The 17,487-nt window shown below is 37.6% G+C and overlaps 1 protein-coding gene and 1 long non-coding RNA gene across 7 annotated transcripts in view; both read right to left on the bottom strand.

Moving 5' to 3' along the window:
- Positions 1 to 2,837: 2,837 nt before the first annotated feature.
- Positions 2,838 to 10,984, bottom strand: LOC128547813 (uncharacterized). Its single transcript, XR_008366657.1, has 2 exons — positions 4,067 to 10,984; positions 2,838 to 3,726 (listed from the first exon to the last, which is right to left on the bottom strand). It is a non-coding gene; the product is annotated as an uncharacterized LOC128547813 (long non-coding RNA).
- A 1,293-nt stretch (positions 10,985 to 12,277) lies between these two features.
- Positions 12,278 to 17,487, bottom strand: part of LOC123530073 (uncharacterized) — a 61,011-nt gene continuing 55,801 nt past the window's right edge. For 5 of the 6 annotated variants that reach the window (XM_053521029.1, XM_053521027.1, XM_053521028.1 and 2 more), the window contains 2 exons: positions 15,760 to 15,900; positions 12,278 to 15,296 (listed from right to left, as the gene is read on the bottom strand). In XM_053521029.1, the coding sequence (XP_053377004.1) occupies positions 13,189 to 15,296; positions 15,760 to 15,900 (2,249 nt within the window). In that variant the 3' untranslated portion in view covers positions 12,278 to 13,188. The remainder of the gene's footprint in view (positions 15,297 to 15,759; positions 15,901 to 17,487) is intronic. The other variant, XM_053521030.1, reaches the window with a different exon arrangement.

The raw sequence follows: 17,487 nt of genomic DNA, 5'->3' as shown, positions 1-17,487 counted from the left end.
TGGGGAGAATGATACATCATGGGTACAGAATCCAGCAACACTGGGAGAATGAGAAACACTGGGAGAATGAGATAGCACGGGTACAGAATCCAGCAACACTGGGAGAATGAGACAGCACGGGTACAGAATCCAGCAACACTGGGAGAATGAGACAGCACTGGTACAGAATCCAGCAACACTGGAAGAATGAGACAGCACGGGTACAGAATCCAGCAACACTGGGAGAATGAGACAGCACGGGTACAGAATCCAGCAACACTGGGAGAATGAGACAGCACGGGTACAGAATCCAGCAACACTGGGAGAATGAGACAGCAGGGGTACAGAATCCAGCAACACTGGGAGAATGAGACAGCACGGGTACAGAATCCAGCAACACTCGGAGAATGAGACAGCAGGGGTACAGAATCCAGCAACACTGGGAGAATGGGACAGCAGGGGTACAGAATCCAGCAACACTGGGAGAATGAGACAGCAGGGGTACAGAATCCAGCAACACTGGGAGAATGAGACAGCAGGGGTACAGAATCCAGCAATACTGGGAGAATGAGACAGCAGGGGTACAGAATCAAGCAACACTGGGAGAATGAGACAGCAGGGGTACAGAATCCAGCAACACTGGGAGAATGAGACAGCAGGGGTACAGAATCCAGCAACACTGGGAGAATGAGACAGCAGGGGTACAGAATCCAGCAACACTGGGAGAATGAGACAGCACGGGTACAGAATCCAGCAACACTGGGAGAATGAGACAGCACGGGTACAGAATCCAGCAACACTGGGAGAATGAGACAGCACGGGTACAGAATCCAGCAACACTGGGAGAATGGGACAGCAGGGGTACAGAATCCAGCAACACTGGGAGAATGAGACAGCAGGGGTACAGAATCCAGCAACACTGGGAGAATGAGACAGCACGGGTACAGAATCCAGCAACACTGGGAGAATGAGACAGCACGGGTACAGAATCCAGCAACACTGGGAGAATGGGACAGCAGGGGTACAGAATCCAGCAACACTGGGAGAATGAGACAGCAGGGGTACAGAATCCAGCAACACTGGGAAAATGAGACAGCAGGGGTACAGAATCCAGCAACACTGGGAGAATGAGACAGCAGGGGTACAGAATCCAGCAATACTGGGAGAATGAGACAGCAGGGGTACAGAATCCAGCAACACTGGGAAAATGAGACAGCAGGGGTACAGAATCCAGCAACACTGGGAGAATGAGACAGCAGGGGTACAGAATCCAGCAACACTGGGAGAATGAGACAGCAGGGGTACAGAATCCAGCAACACTGGGAAAATGAGACAGCAGGGGTACAGAATCCAGCAACACTGGGAAAATGAGACAGCAGGGGTACAGAATCCAGCAACACTGGGAGAATGAGACAGCAGGGGTACAGAATCCAGCAATACTGGGAGAATGAGACAGCAGGGGTACAGAATCCAGCAACACTGGGAAAATGAGACAGCAGGGGTACAGAATCCAGCAACACTGGGAGAATGAGACAGCAGGGGTACAGAATCCAGCAACACTGGGAGAATGAGACAGCATGGGTACAGAATCCAGCAACACTGATTTGGTTAAATGAGCTCTGTTAATAGTATTTAGATACGGTTGCTAGGCTTGACAAACTGACATTTTATATAAAAAAGAAAAAACACCACCATCCAAGCATCTTTCAGTAAAACACATTCAAAGACTTTCTTTCAAGAAAAGGTATTTGTTGCAAACTGCTGTGTAGAATATATGAATTCAGTGATTTGTTGGAACAACTAGTGTTTTGGACTTTCATTTAAATGACTGAAACCAAATTGCCCATGTCATTTGTTAGCTCAACTACACAAAGTATATATATAGAGAGCTATCCTACTCACTCTGACATCAACGTCATCATCGATGTCTTTCCACGTCTCCACCTTGGTTAAAGTTTTTTTTTACACTTTCTCTTTTTTCTCCTTATCTCTGTAATTACTTGATGGATTTGCTTTAAACTTAAATACTTATTTCACATCATTACCCACATCATATGACACAAGAACCATAACTCTTCCACCATTCTGTCTCAGTTATTACTAAATGGATTTGATTCAAACTTAAAATATTTGTTCCACCTTATCACCCACATCATATGAATTGTGCCCACTTTTACTTAGAATTTAAGGTTAATTTTGATGCATTTTCACTATATCTCTTATTACTGAATGGATTTGATTCAAACTTGAAATAGTTGTTCAACACCATCACCCACATTATATGACACAAGGTGCATAACTCTTGCACCAATATCAATATTATAGAGCTTTTGTGCAATAGCCTCATTCACCACGTTCGAATATTTCAATGCTAAAATGTGAAACCTGGCACATCTGAGGAAACTAGAGCTGTCACTGGAATGTTTAATGACTCCAATGGTGGATGAAGATATTGCACAATAGCTTGAGTCTATGTCAAAAATATTAAGTAAAAAGAGAGGTAAAGATAAAGTGTATCAAAACACTATACAAGTTGTGTGCAAGTTTGGTAAAAATCAAATCATAAATAAAGCTGCTATTGCGCAGACAAGGTCAAATAGCTATTTTTGGCATTTTCAGGGGCCATAACTCTGGAGCCCATAATGGGATCTGGCCAGTTCAACAAATGAAGCGACATCTTATCATGATACAAGTTGTGTGCAAGTTTGGTTAAAATAAAATCAATAATGAAACCACTATTGTGCAGACAAGAAATTGTTGACAGACGCATGCACACACAGACGATGGACAAAGGGTTATCACAAAAGCTCACCATGTCACTATGTGACAGGTGAGCTTAAAAACAACACAACAGCATGGTGTCAAAACCTTCATTTATAAAGCAACATAATTTTCACAGAAAAACAGTGTACACATACTGTATATCAATAAAAAAGCTCCTGTATATAATACCAGTATTCTGGTAAAAAGCAATATATAATACTTCCAGATTACGTAAAATAATAATATAACATGATAATGTAAATATCTCCTCTCACAAAATGTAACACAAGTGGAAAGCAACTTCAAAAGGAAAAATAATCCATTGTATAGGCAGACCTTAAAAATGCATACAACCTATTCTACATAAACAGTTTCTGTATACATCAATAACATAAACAAGAGAGACATAAAAGCCCTATATCACTCACCTGGCCTAGTTTTTTTTAATCTTAGATGATCCAGTTTCAAACTTAAACTAGATATCATGAAGACAAAAATTCTGAAAAAGTCTCATAAAGATCAGGAAGAAAATGTGACCTCTGGCTCTGATTTGACCTACTGATCTAGTTCTTGACTTTAAATGACTGAATTTCAACTAACCAAGGTTTCATAAAAAAAACTTCCTGAAATGGTTGCATACAGAACAGGTGGAAAATGTTGTCACTGGAGTGATTACAAGGTAAACAAAGATTTTCTATTATCTGACCTAGTAACCTAGTTTTGGATTTAGCCTCTAGTTTGTTAACAAGATTCCCTAAAATGAGATAGATTATAAAATGTTTCATTAAGATCAGAAAGAAAATGTGAACTCAAGCATGTTAACACTATTTTTGTTGAGCCCGCTTGCGAACAGCTCAATATGATGTCACTTTTGGTGGGTCGGTGTATGTGCTTTTGTGAGTCCATGCGTCCGTCCGACTTTGTCTGGACCATAACTTTGACATGCATAGACAAATCATGTTTATATTTGGCATGGATGTTGACCTCAATGAGAAGAAGTGTCACTGGAGTGATTACAAGGTAAACAAAGATTTTCTATTATCTGACATAGTAACCTAGTTTTGGATTTAGCCTCTAGTTTGTTAACAAGATTCCCTAAAATGAGATAGATTATAAAATGTTTCATTAAGATCAGAAAGAAAATGTGAACTCAAGCATGTTAACACTATTTTTGTTGAGCCCGCTTGCGGACAGCTCAATATGATGTCACTTTTGGTGGGTCGGTGTATGTGCTTCTGTGAGTCCATACGTCCGTCCGACTTTGTCTGGACCATAACTTTGACATGCATAGACAAATCATGTTTATATTTGGCATGGATTTGACCTCAATGAGAAGAAGTGTCATGCGCAAACCCAGTGTTTCTATCTCAAAGGTCAAACTGAAGTTTGTCCAGAGCATTTCTTCATGCATGGTGGGATTTTGATATAACTTTGCATGAATGTTCACCATTATGAGAAGGAATGCCATACACAAGAACCAGGTCCCTCGGTCTAGGATCAAGGTCACACTTAGAGGCCAAAGGTGCTGGTGGGCTCGACATTCTGCCTGTTGGCCTGCAGAATGTATTTCTAGTTCTTTGAATTGTCCTAGCTTTTAAAAACAGCATTTCATGAAGATCAGGTAGAAAATGTGACATATGGAGTATTTACAAGGTTTTTCTATTATTTGATCTGAGGTGGTCTAGTTTTAGACTAAAGATAAAAGTTTCAAACAGAAAAATTATGCTGAACATGTTTCATGAAGATCTGATAAAAAGTGGCCTTGTGTGTGTGTCAAGGTTTTTTTCTATCATCTGACATACTGACCTATTTTTTCCCCCAGTATCTTACACATCCAAAACTTTACCATGTCTTTTTTTAACAACAAGTTTAAACAGTAAAATTTATAAAGATGTATGACGGACACAGTGCAATGACAATAGCTCACCTTGAGCATTTTATGCTCAGTTAAACTGAAAACCACATGTATATTACTATAATGTAAATTACTATTATTTTCATTACTAATAAACAATACAAATGAGATTTTAACAACTCCGAATACTTAATGTTAACAAATAGATCTATATTTCAACAATGCCATTTTATCAAACATCGTATAACTTCTGTTAATGACACCTCTGAAGACTGAACATCAGAGATCGCACTGAACTGCATATGAGCCGTGCCATGAGAAAACCAACATAGTGGCTTTGCGGCCAGCATGGATCCAGACCAGCCTGCACAGATGCGCAGGCTGGTCTGTATCCATGCTGGTCGCAAACGCACTATGTTGGTTTTCTCATGGCGTGGCTCAATTATGGTTGTAGCATAAAAATCTTGTAAATTAAAAAATAAAATCTGGATATATCACCATATAAAAAGGTATATTTCTATCAAATAATGTAAAATGAGATAGTATGATGCAATATCTTGTATTAAAAAGATAGAATAAACACAAATAATTTATAGATAGAAACATTCTTTGCTGTTTTCTCTCGACATTGGCCACACCTTTCACCTTGGTAAATTTATCAGTCACCTAAATGCTTATTTTAACTATCTAAACATAGAATTTTAAAACTTCCGACTCCCGTGCATAGGTTATAATTGATAATTTATTAATAAGTTTTGTGTATTCGGGTCACAGTGAAACAAATTCAATAACTTAATTTGTAAGCTGGTCAATCATAATCATTCACTGACTTTCTAAGGAAATTAAGTTTGACATAACAGAGTGTATTGAAATGTAAGCATGAATTAATTCATTAGAATGTCAGTAAGTGATCAGCAACAGACTCGGTAATTAAATGCCTACATCTGCTACCCTTGTCCTTTGACTGACAGGTAAAACGTGTGTTCCATTCCACTGATGATGTTATATCATTCCATTTGTTGAACCCTGGATGACCTTATGTACCTATTAATGTCCATAAGTATTGACCAGTCACTCACTTATCTTCATTTCTTGTTTAATCAAAGACACTCTGAAAAGATTTTAAATTTGACATTTTCTGGTTAACTTAAATAAAACTGTATTTCTTTCATTAAATGAACCATTAAAATTTCAGATAAGTTTGATACGATCGTTGTTGCAATTTTCCTGCCTGTTAAGTTTCTAGATAAAATTTTGGGGAAAAAATGGTCAGACAATTTAGGACTCAAACTCACAACCAGATTAGCTGCTGAACGTTTTGTTCCCACAGCTACATGCACACATCAGTTAAGAAATATAATAATTATCATTCTGCAATAGTTTATTTATCTATTTATCTACCAACACAGTAAAGGTTATATGGCGCCAAACAGGACTACAAATTTTGGTTCCACATCTCATTTACATCGAAATAAAAACATGAGGTATGGAATCAAAATTTGCATACCTGCTGGAATCACAGAGTTACTGCAAAACTAAGTGTTAAGACCCTATCAGTCGCCTCTTATAATCATGCAAGGGTAAGGCAGTGGTTCCAATTCTTTTCATACACAGATCGTCCCAGAACCACATGGAGCTTCTGCAACAGTTCTGCAATAGTTATATAGCTACTTAGGTTTGGACAATGAAAATTAATTTATGGAAATACAAAGAAGATTTATGATTGCCAGTACCTACAGACAATACTGGTGTAAAAAAATTGGTGAGATGACGGAACATTTAAACTTCACATCATGTTTATTTTTTGTACATTATACACAGCAAAATCGCAAATCAGTCAATTTCTTTTCCTTGCATTTATTATTGCTTTGAATGAATCAAAAAGTTCTTTTCTAGTAAAGTGTACATCAAATACATTAAGTTCTGAATTAAACAAGTCATTCAAACTTTCAAAGTATAATTAAGAAATAACTAATTAAAAATGGCAAGATAGCAAACAAGAGGGTCATGATGACACTGGATTGCTCACCTAAGTAATATGAGCTACATATATATATATATATATATATATATATATATATATATATATATATACACACAAGCTAAAACGTTAGGAAAGTAGGTCAGTTGGTCTGTGACATTCATGGTCAAAAACAAGAAAGTAGGTCAGTCAGGAAAGCTCACAGTCAAGTGACCCCTAATTATTTGGGGTCATCAGGTAATCATAAATAAACAGTCTAGGAAATGATCAGATAATTTTTGAAGTATTTTTTCCTATATAACTCCTGGGGTGGGGCCTCTTTTCACCCCAGGGGCATAATTTTAACAATCTTTAGAGAACCACTAGGCAATGCTACATACCAAATATCAAAGGCCTTGGCTTTGAACTTTCAGACAAGATTTTTAAATTTCTTTCCTATACAAGTCTATTTAAAACTTGGGACCGCCTGGGTGGTACCTCTTTTCACCTCGGGGGCACAATTTGAATAATCTTAAATGGTCTCGGACAACTAAGCAATGCAACATATAAAATATAAAAAGCCTATGCCTTGCAGTTTCAGATAAGAATATTTTTAAAATTGTTTCCTATAAAAGTCTGTGTAAAAATTGGGACCCCTGGTGTGGGGCCTCCTTTCACCCTAGGGTAATAAACTGAACCATCTTGGTAGAGGACTAAAAGGCAATGCTACATACCAAATATCAAAGGCAAAGGTCTTGTGGTTTCATACAAGAAGATTTTTAAATTTGTTTTTATATAAGTAGATGTAAAACTTGAGACCCAGGGGCAGGGCCTCTTTTCAACCAAGGGGCATAATTTGAACAGTCTTCAGAGAGGACCATTAGATCATGTCACATGCCAAATATCCAGGCTCTATGCCTAGTGGTTTTGGAAAAGAAGATTTTTAAAGTTTTCCTTTCGGTTGCCATAGCAACCAGTTCTGTGAGAAATTCAATTCTTAAAAATTTTGAAAGGGGGTCACCTAAGGATCATTCCTGATAAGTTTGGTGTAAATCTGCCCAGAGGTTTTGAGGAAGAGTTTTTTATATGCCCATATTATGGGAACGCCCGTTGGGCCGGCGGCGTCCACAGACTTTGTCCAGAGCATATCTTCTTCATACATGGAGGGATTTTGATGAAACTTGGCACAGTTGTTCACCATCATGAGACGGAGTGTCACGCACAAGAACCAGGTCCCTAGGTCTAAGGTCAAGGTCACACTTAGAGGTCAAAGGTCAAATTCAAGAATGACTTTGTCCAAAGCATATTTTCTTCATGCATGGAGGGATGAAACTTGGCACAATTGTTTACCATCATGAGACGGAGTTTCATGTGCAAGAACCAGGTCCCTAGGTCTAAGGTCAAGGTCACACTTAGAGGTCAAAGGATACAAGAATGAAAACTTTGTCCGGAGCATTTCTTCTTCATGCTTGGAAGGATTTTTATGTAACTTGCACAACTGTTCACCATCTTGAGACAGAGTGTCATGCGCAAGAACCAGGTCCCTAGGTCTAAGGTCAAGGTTACACTTAGAGGTCAAAGGATACAAGAAGGAAACTTTGTCCGGAGCATTTCTTCTTCATGCATAGAGGGATTTTGATATAACTTGGCACAAATATTCACCATCATGAGACGGAGTGTCATGCACAAGAACCAGGTCCCTAGGTCTAAGGTCAAGGTCACACTTAAGAGGCCAAAGGTCAGATGCAATAATGACTTTGTCCAGAGCATTTCTTCTTCATGCATGGAGGGATTTTGATGTAACTTGGCACAATTGTACACCATCATGAGACGGAGTGTCATGCGCAGGTCCCTTCTTTAGAATTACTTTCCTTTGTTGTTACTATAAATAGCTTATATTGTAACTTTTTCATTACTAGTCGTTGGGAAAAATCGAGACCACTTTTCTGTAGTACAACATGCATGTTATATCCAATTTTGAGGTGTATTTTGACCTATCTCTCCCTGGTGAGGATTTTTGTGTGGACTTAGAAATTATTTTTTTTTAAGATTCACTTCCCTTAGTTGTTACTATGAATAACTTATATTGTAACCTTTTTATAATTGACCGTAGGGAAAAACCAAGACCACTTTTCTGTGGTACAACACAGATGTTACTTTCAAATTTTAGGTGTATTTTAAGGTATCTCTACCTGGTAAGGAGTTTTTTTTTGTGGATTTAGAAAAACAAAAGAATTACAATAATTACTACACAACCACAGAATTAAAATTCCATTTGCAAATACAGGTGCTAGTGTAAAGAAATTTGTTATGATGGGCGTATATTGTGACATCCTGGCACTCTTGTTAGAAATTGTTGACCGGCGGACGACGGACATTGAGCGGTCACAAATGCTCACCATGAGCTAATAAAATCATCACAAGCTCATATGAAATAATTTCCAAGTACAACTTTGTTAGATATTGCTTTTTATGTATTTTAAAACCACAACACTTTGATATTTTCAATCCTATGCGAGGAAATAGTCCCATTGTAATTTATTTCACTGTTAACAGAAATTAGTCCCACTATTATTTAGTTCAGAGACAGTACTATCAAAACTGGTAGCAACTGATGTTAAAACTGGAACTTGCACTTAAAAAAAATGGGACTTTTTCCATAAAGCTTGTATATTTCTTTTCATAAGCAACACACCCCCCTTGATCACAGGAAGTGTGGCTTAAATTACAGTACTATTTAGTTGAACACTTAAAGTTATTCCATTTGTTTTCTTTTAACGTTTTAACTGATAACTCATAAGGGTGCTTACTATCAATTTTAGCTTAAGTAAAGTGCAAGATACAGGAGATGTTCCTATTTCAGAAGTTTTCCTGGTTCTTTAGCATGTCAGGACCTCTTATCCAATTTAAGTTATTTAGTTGGATTACAGGGAACCAAACTAACATAGATCAGTTTTCAAGTACACGTGTGTTAGTATGAAATGTTTCAAAATTTGAAAATTTCTAATAGATAAAGAAATGTTTGAACTATATGAACTATATCTCTGTATACAATGCTTAATTACATAGTTCCATGATAAGTGAATCAATTAAGCTAATATGGGTATTGCATATGTTTACCTACAGTTTTACTTGTTAAACTACATTGTACACAAGGTTATAGCATTAAGTCAAGTGCACACTTGGACTTTTGGAGTGAGCAAAGACTGCAGTATAAATAGGTACTTTTGAAGTAAGCACTGAATAAAATACAAACAGGGACTTTTGAAGTGAGAATACAGTACAATATAAACTAAGACTTTTAAAAGTGAGCATAGAATGAAGTACAAACAGGGACTTTTGAAGTGAGAATACATTACCATATAAACTAGGACTTTTAAAAGTGAGCATAGAATTAAGTACAAACAGGGACTTTTGAAGTGGGAATACATTACCATATAAACTGGTACTTTTAAGAGTGAGCATAGAATAAAGTACAAATTGGGACTTTTGAAGTGAGAATACATTACCATATAAACTAGGACTTTTAAAAGTGAGCATAGAATAAAGTACAAACAGGGACTTTTGAAGTAAGAATACAATACCATATAAACTAGGACTTTTAAGAGTGAGCATAGAATTAAGTACAAATTGGGACTTTTGAAGTGGGAATACATTACCATATAAACTAGGACTTTTAAGAGTGAGCATAGAATTAAGTACAAATTGGGACTTTTGAAGTGGGAATACATTACCATATAAACTAGGACTTTTAAGAGTGAGCATAGAATTAAGTACAAATTGGGACTTTTGAAGTGGGAATACAATACTGTATAAACTGGGATTTATAAAAGTGAGCATAGAATAAAGTAAAAAGTGAGAATACATTACCATATAAGCTGGTACTTTTAAAAGTGAGCATAGAATAAAGTACAAACTGGGATTTTCGAAGTGAGAATACAATACTGCATCCGCGCAGTCTGGTCAGGATGCATGCTGTTCGCTTTTAAAACCGATTGCAATTAGAGAAACCATTAGCGAACAGCATGGATCCTGACTAGACTGCGAGGATGCGCAGAATGGTCTGGATCCATGCTGGTCGCAAAGCCACTAAGTTGGTCTTCTCATGGTGCAGCCATGTAACATTTTCATACACAGAAAATCTTGTGCTGAAGACAACCTATTAACAGAGACTAAAATTTGAGATGTAATTTTGTAGATCTATTAATAAAACAACTGTAGCAGCAGCTAAAAATGTTAATAATATTGGAAGGACTAAGCAATATGTTCCTGATGATTTGATAACATAATGTGGAAGTTTTATTTTTGTTAAAATCGTGAGTTGCAAATGAGCCGTGCCATGGGAAAACCAACCTAGTGGGTTTGCGACCAGCATGGATCCAGACCAGCCTGCGCATCCGCGCAGTCTGGTCAGGATCCATGCTGTTTGCTAACAGTTTCTCTAATTGCAATAGGATCTGAAAGCGAACAGCATGGATCCTGACCAGACTGCACGGATGCGCAGGCTGGTCTGGATCCATGCTGGTCGCAAACCCACTATGTTGGTTTTCTCATGGCACGGCTCAAATATAAAGTAGGCATGAATATTAAGGCACATTATTGACAAAAGTGATAGCTGCTGTGAAGCATGGAATCTGAGCAAACAAAAATATGAATTCTGGAAATAACAAGAGGGCCATGATGGCCCTATATCGCTCACCTGTTATCATTGCACTTAAGGACAAGTCTTCAAGGTCAAAAGATCATAATAGAAATCAATCAAAAGAATTATGAGAAAATATAGTTGAAATTTTCTTTAAGTAACTTTAAAAACAAGATTTGAAAACTTTTTGTAGAGGTCCACTAGGCAATGCTACATGTCAAATATCTAAGCTCTTCTGGTTTATTTTTAGAAAATTTTGAAGATTTTTCTATGTACAATCAAGTAACCCCATGGGGCAGGGTCAATTTGACCCCAGGGGTCATGATTTGAATAAACTTTGTAAAAGTCTAATAGGCAATGCTACATGTCAAATATCTAAGATCTAGGCCTTCTGGTTTATTTTAGAATTTTTTTTTAAGATTTTCCTATGTAAAATCAAGTGACCCCTAGGGCGGAGTCAATTTTGACCCCGGGGGACAAGGTTTGAACAAATTTTGTAGAGGTCCACTAGGCAATGCTACATGTCAAATATCTAGTCTCTACGCCTTCTAGTTTATGTTTAGAAAATTTTTGAAGATTTTCCTATGTAAAATCAAGTGACCTCTGGGGCGGGGTCAATTTTGACCCAGGGGGTCATGATATGAACAAATTTTGTAGAGGTCCACTAGGTAATGCTACATGTGAAATATCTAAGCTCTAGCCCTTCTGGTTTGTTTTTAGAAAACTTTTGAAGATTTTCCGTTGTAAAGTCAAGTGACCCCTAGGGCGGGGTCAATTTTGACCCCCGGGTCATAATTTGAACAACTTTAGTAGAGGTCAACTAGGCAATGCTACATGTCAAATATCTAAGCTCTAGGGCTTCTGGTTTTTGAGAAGAAGATTTTTTAAATATTTTCTTATGTAAAATCAAGTGACCCCTGGGGCGGGGTCAATTTTGACCCCGGGGCCATGATTTGAACAAATTTTGTAGAGGTCCACTAGGCAATGCTACATGTGAAATATCTAAGCTTTAGGCCTTCTGGTTTATTCTTAGAAATTTTTTTGAAGATTTTCCTATGTAAATCAAGTGCCCCCTGGGGCAGAGTCAATTTTGACCCCGGGGTCATGATTTGAACAATTTTAGTAGAGGTCTACTAGGCAATGCTACATGTCAAATATCTAAGCTCTAAGGCTTCTGGTTTTTGAGAAGAAGATTTTTTAAGATTTTCTTATGTAAAATCAAGTGACCCCTGGGGCGGGTCAATTTTGACCCCGGGGTCATGATTTGAACAAACTTGGTAGAGGTCCACTAGGCAATGCTTCACACCAAATATCTAAGCTCTAGGTCTTCTGGTTTTGAGAAGAAGATTTTTAAAGTTTTTCCTTTCGGTTGCCATGGCAACCAGTGTTCTGCATAGAATTCAATTCTTTGAACAATTTTGAAAGGGGGCCATCCAAGGAACATCCCTGTGAAGTTTCATCAAAATTGGCCTGTTGGTTTAGGAGGAGATGTTGTTTAAAGGAAAGTGTGGACGGACGACGGACGGACGGACGGACGGACGGACGGACGCCGGACGGTGAGCGATCACAATACCTCACCCTGAGCACTTTGTGCTCAGGTGAGCTAAAAATGACAAGAAAAATAACAATTCTACAGTACTTTGAGCAAAAATACAACTACTTATTATGCTGGACACGACTGATTCTGTCTTGTGACCAGATCATGATCCACACTATTAGCTATTCAGTCAGTATCTTTAAGGTAAGCATCCCTTTAAACAGTTAATGGTCTGTCCAAATCCATTATAGAAATGTAGCAGGATAAGTGAAGCTAATTTGAGCATTGACAGCTCAAGAACCTGGCCTGACTGGAGCAATGCAAAATGGCCCCATGCTGACTTCCTTCTTTTACGTTTGGTTGGCTCAAAACTCAAGCATTCTGCTCATAACCTTGCAACTTCAAGCAATCACTATTTAACTGTTACATAATATAACATATATAATTTTATATCAAGTGTTATTTTCATTGATCTGCATCATCTGGTCAAGGATCTGGGAGTCTGTTATATTATCTAGATCTTCTGGCGGCTCGGGACTGTAACTAGGAGGTTGCAGGCTGTCACTTCCAAAATCATCTGGTTTAATCCACATACAGCCCTCAAGTTCTGTGGGCAAGCTATGAACTGAACTCGCTTTTGATAGATCAGTTACCTTCTGCTTTGTATTTTCAACCTTTTTGTCAATACCTGCTGTTTGGTCAGTCCCTTTCATCAAATCATTTGGGGGATCAACTGCATCAAAGTTTAAAGTTGGAGACTGCAAAGTCATATCTTGTTTACAATTATTCATAATTTGCTCATGGGCTACTGGTGGCATTAAACACTGTTCAGGTTCATTAAAATGTTCAACTGGATGTTGTAAATTATTCAAGTGGTGCTTCTGCTGCTGATGACAGTGATGGTGATCAGAGAAGTTTTCTTGATCAAAGTTACTCAGATGCTCAGCTGGAAGACCCCCTTGGTGATTATGATTCCTTGGAATGTAATCATCTGGCTGATATTGATGAAAGCTGCTGTGGCCATGATGAAACATTTGTTGATGAGTCATTACGGGTCGAAAATGAGGTCTTTGGTTACGAAAATGCATGTTACCATGGTGATGCAGGTATGGTTGATCAGACAACTGACTTTGATAAACTTCATGGAAAATATTGTTTGAATGCGCTGGATTTCTATGATCAAATACTCGATTTTGACAATGGTAAGGATGATGATGAAGATTTCCATGCAAAAACAGTGGCATATCATGTCTGCCTAAAAAATGTGCACCCTCTTCCTCATCACCCGTCTCTAAATCTTTCCTCTCAGGTTCACCCAAAATAAAGTCTTCTAAATCAGAATCTTCAGCATTAAAATTCATAACAGGTACAAATTCATTATGTCCTTCATTCTGATCTCTTTTATTATTAAAATGCAACTGGTGTTTTTCAGATCTAAACTTCTTGTTGTGTATTTCATCTTTTTTACCAGAACTCTGTAGTTGATGTGCAGAGTCCTCAGGTAAAGAAATCTGCCAACCATGACAATGTAAATCAGGCTGTCTGCTTTGCAAGGGGCAAGAGGTAACTGTGTTTTCTCCAGAATAATGCACTTCTGCCTCACACATTTGTACATTTCGCTGGTTAAGTTTTTGTGCACTATAACTTTCTGCTTTCTCAAACTGTTCTCTATGACTTTCTAACTTTGGTTCATAATTGGCCCTTCTTATACTTTCTTTAATTTTAGAGGTTTCATTTTCCTTTGTATGGGGATGACAACTATTTTGGCTTCTAGTATATCCTTCAAACAGTTTAGCTCTTTCTTGAGAATGAACAGTCTCTTGCTTCCCTATCAATGAGTCAGTTTCTGCATTCATCATTGCAATCTCTCGAAACTGTCTTTTACCAGTTACCTTACCAACAGGTTTATCAACTTCTTTAGGAAGTACTGGAATTTCTCTCGCAGTTTCACCTAGAATACCATACTGTTGTAACAATCGTTCAGACTCACCATGTTCAACATCATAATTATTCCTATTAACCCGATCAACAGTCCCTTTTAGATCAGACCACATGTCTCTAAACTGTGACGAATTTTCATTTTGTAAACACTTTGTGCTTGGTGGTCTTTTGTCCAAACCATGAATTTTACAATAAACTTTGTCTGGATCATCCATAAAATTGACAGCTGGTATATTAATAGAGCTAATCACAGTTGAAACGTCATTATTGCTGTTAAAGAGAAATCGTAAAGGTATTATCCGGATATCATTATGACTCCTTCTACGATCAACTGCTGCTTTTAAAACACATGAATAAAAATCAGTATCGTAATTCATTGCGTCAGCATTAAAACAATTTGAGGTGTACAAGACCAGAACAAATGTGCAATCTTTTAGAGTTTTGTCTACGATTTCACTCTGTCCAACTTCAGCTCTTTGCAACTGCAAATCCAGATAGTTGGTTACTGTGCAGTCACACGCTTCATTAATGTATCGGTTCAGTTTTATTACGAGATCATATTCACCAGTCGTAGAATGACATTCAAAAGGATGTAGAAGAAGGCCACAAGGCACACTCCCTGAAAACAATTTCAAAATCTTTTGTATTGAATATATTACTGATTCTAGGACAAACTGGGTTTTTGGCAATATTATGTAGTGTTTCTTTTGAATTTTGAGCATGGTTTTAACCAGCCAATTACATAAATCATCATACATGTTTTTTCTAAGTATTTGATTTTATTGCAAAGGCACTGAATTACTTGTAGTAGAAGAATTTGCAAAGATGTCTTAAAATACAGAATTCCAACAAAGAGATAGATATAAAAAATTCTCAGACTTTTCTCTGACCATTTTAATGTGTATTTCATGTAAATTAATAGCTTAATTTACAAAATAAAGAAGTACAAAACAACCTATGCAAAATTAACAACTGAAGAACAAAAAGGAAATTCAATTTCAGTTTCAGCTGATGAATATGGGCCTTGTATTCTGTGACATATAAATCTGTGTGAAAGTATTAATTAATCGTAAGTTTTATACCATGGCTATTTTCCTGACATTTTGGTCGTTGTCTTATGCAGTATGTAATAGACAGCAGAAGTGTTACTCCCATGATGCATCCTGCTACCATGGCAACCACTTTCATAGGTTCCAGTGTTTCTTCTAGATAATGAGGATAATCTGGTAAAGAAAATCTATCTGCACATTCAACTCTTACAAAGCATGAAACCTGATATACACAAGAAATAACCATTATGCAGAAAATAGGAAAATGGCATGTTCTTTTAACATGCAATATAATCTAGCATTTATATATTCAGAGACTTTAACAGGCTTGCATTTGAAGGCAATTTATAGCTACTGATATATATTAGGGTTATTATAATAGCTGCTTGACCTGAGATGCTGTATTCAGCAAGAGTGAATTGCGTCAGGTTGGATTATACCATAAGTGCCAAGACTTAGTGTGATCCAACCTGGCAAAATCCACAAGAGTCAAATACAAATTCTAGATCTAGCAACTGTTGTAACGACCCTTTTATTATATACCTTCACCTCTTTGTTTGTTGTTTTGTTGTTGAAAGAAATCTTCAGTTTTAACAGTTTATCGACGATAAAATAGAACTGAGTGTATGTCTCCCCCCTATGTATACCTTTAGCTCTGGCAGCCCTTTTGTGCAGTGAAGTGGAACATGTTGGTAATATGCAGAACTAGGCTTGGTACTGATCACTCCTGTGAAGTTTCATTAAAATCTGTCCAGCAGTTTGACCTGTGTAAGCCGGACAAGATTTTTCTATTTTTAACTCTGGTGGCCATTTGTGCAGCCAAGCAGAATGTGCCAGCAATATGCACAACTAGGGTTGGTACTGATCACTCCTGTGAAGTTTTGTCTAAATCCAGCCAGAAGTTTGATCTGTGAAAGCCGGACAAGATTTTTTCTATTTTTAGCTCTGGCAGCCATTTTGTGCAGCCAAGCAGAATGTGCCAGTGATATGCACAACTAGGGTTGGTACTGATCACTGGTGTGAAGTTTCACAGAAATCAGCCAGCAGTTTTGCCTGTGAAAGCCAGTCAAAATTTTTCTATTTTAAGCTTTGGTGGCCATTTTGTGCAGCAAAGCAGAACACGCTGGGGATATGCACAACTAGGCTTGGTACTGATCACTCTTATGCAGTTTCGTCGAAATCCGGCTTGCAGTTTGACCTGTGAAAGCCAGACAAGTTTAATGTGGACGGACTGAAGGGCAGACAGATGGCAAAGGCAAACAAGAGCTGTCACAGGAGACAGCGTGCTTGACTATTATGATGCTGGATAGTAAAACTGGACACATCTGCAGAAACAGGAGCTGTCACTGGAGTGTTTAATGACCCCAATGGTGGCTGAAGGTATTGTGCAGCAGCTCGAGTCTGTGTCAAAAATATTAGGTAACAAGTGAATGAAGTATTGCCATGCAATACGAAGGCCCCTCCTGGAAGGCACCTAACTGTTTCTACTGCAGTTTAACATAATGAATTGATATATGTCAATGAGGTATAAACAATATTGTACTATATATACAATATGTTATAACAAAACACTTGGATTAAAATTTGCATACATAAAAACCTACGGCTGTTTTCATATAGATTTATTTTGGCCAATTATAAACAAGAGGGTCATGATGACCCTGGATCGCTCACCTGAGTAATATCAGCTACATGTTTCAAATGTCAAACTGATGATTTTTAGAAAATTTTTGGAAGATTTTCCGATGTACAACAAGTAAC

This window comes from Mercenaria mercenaria, chromosome 13 (assembly GCF_021730395.1).
Source record: "Mercenaria mercenaria strain notata chromosome 13, MADL_Memer_1, whole genome shotgun sequence".
Classification (NCBI taxonomy): Eukaryota; Metazoa; Mollusca; class Bivalvia; order Venerida; family Veneridae; genus Mercenaria; species Mercenaria mercenaria.
Note: the sequence above shows the minus strand (reverse complement) of the source record. Positions and strands in the feature narration are given on the sequence as shown.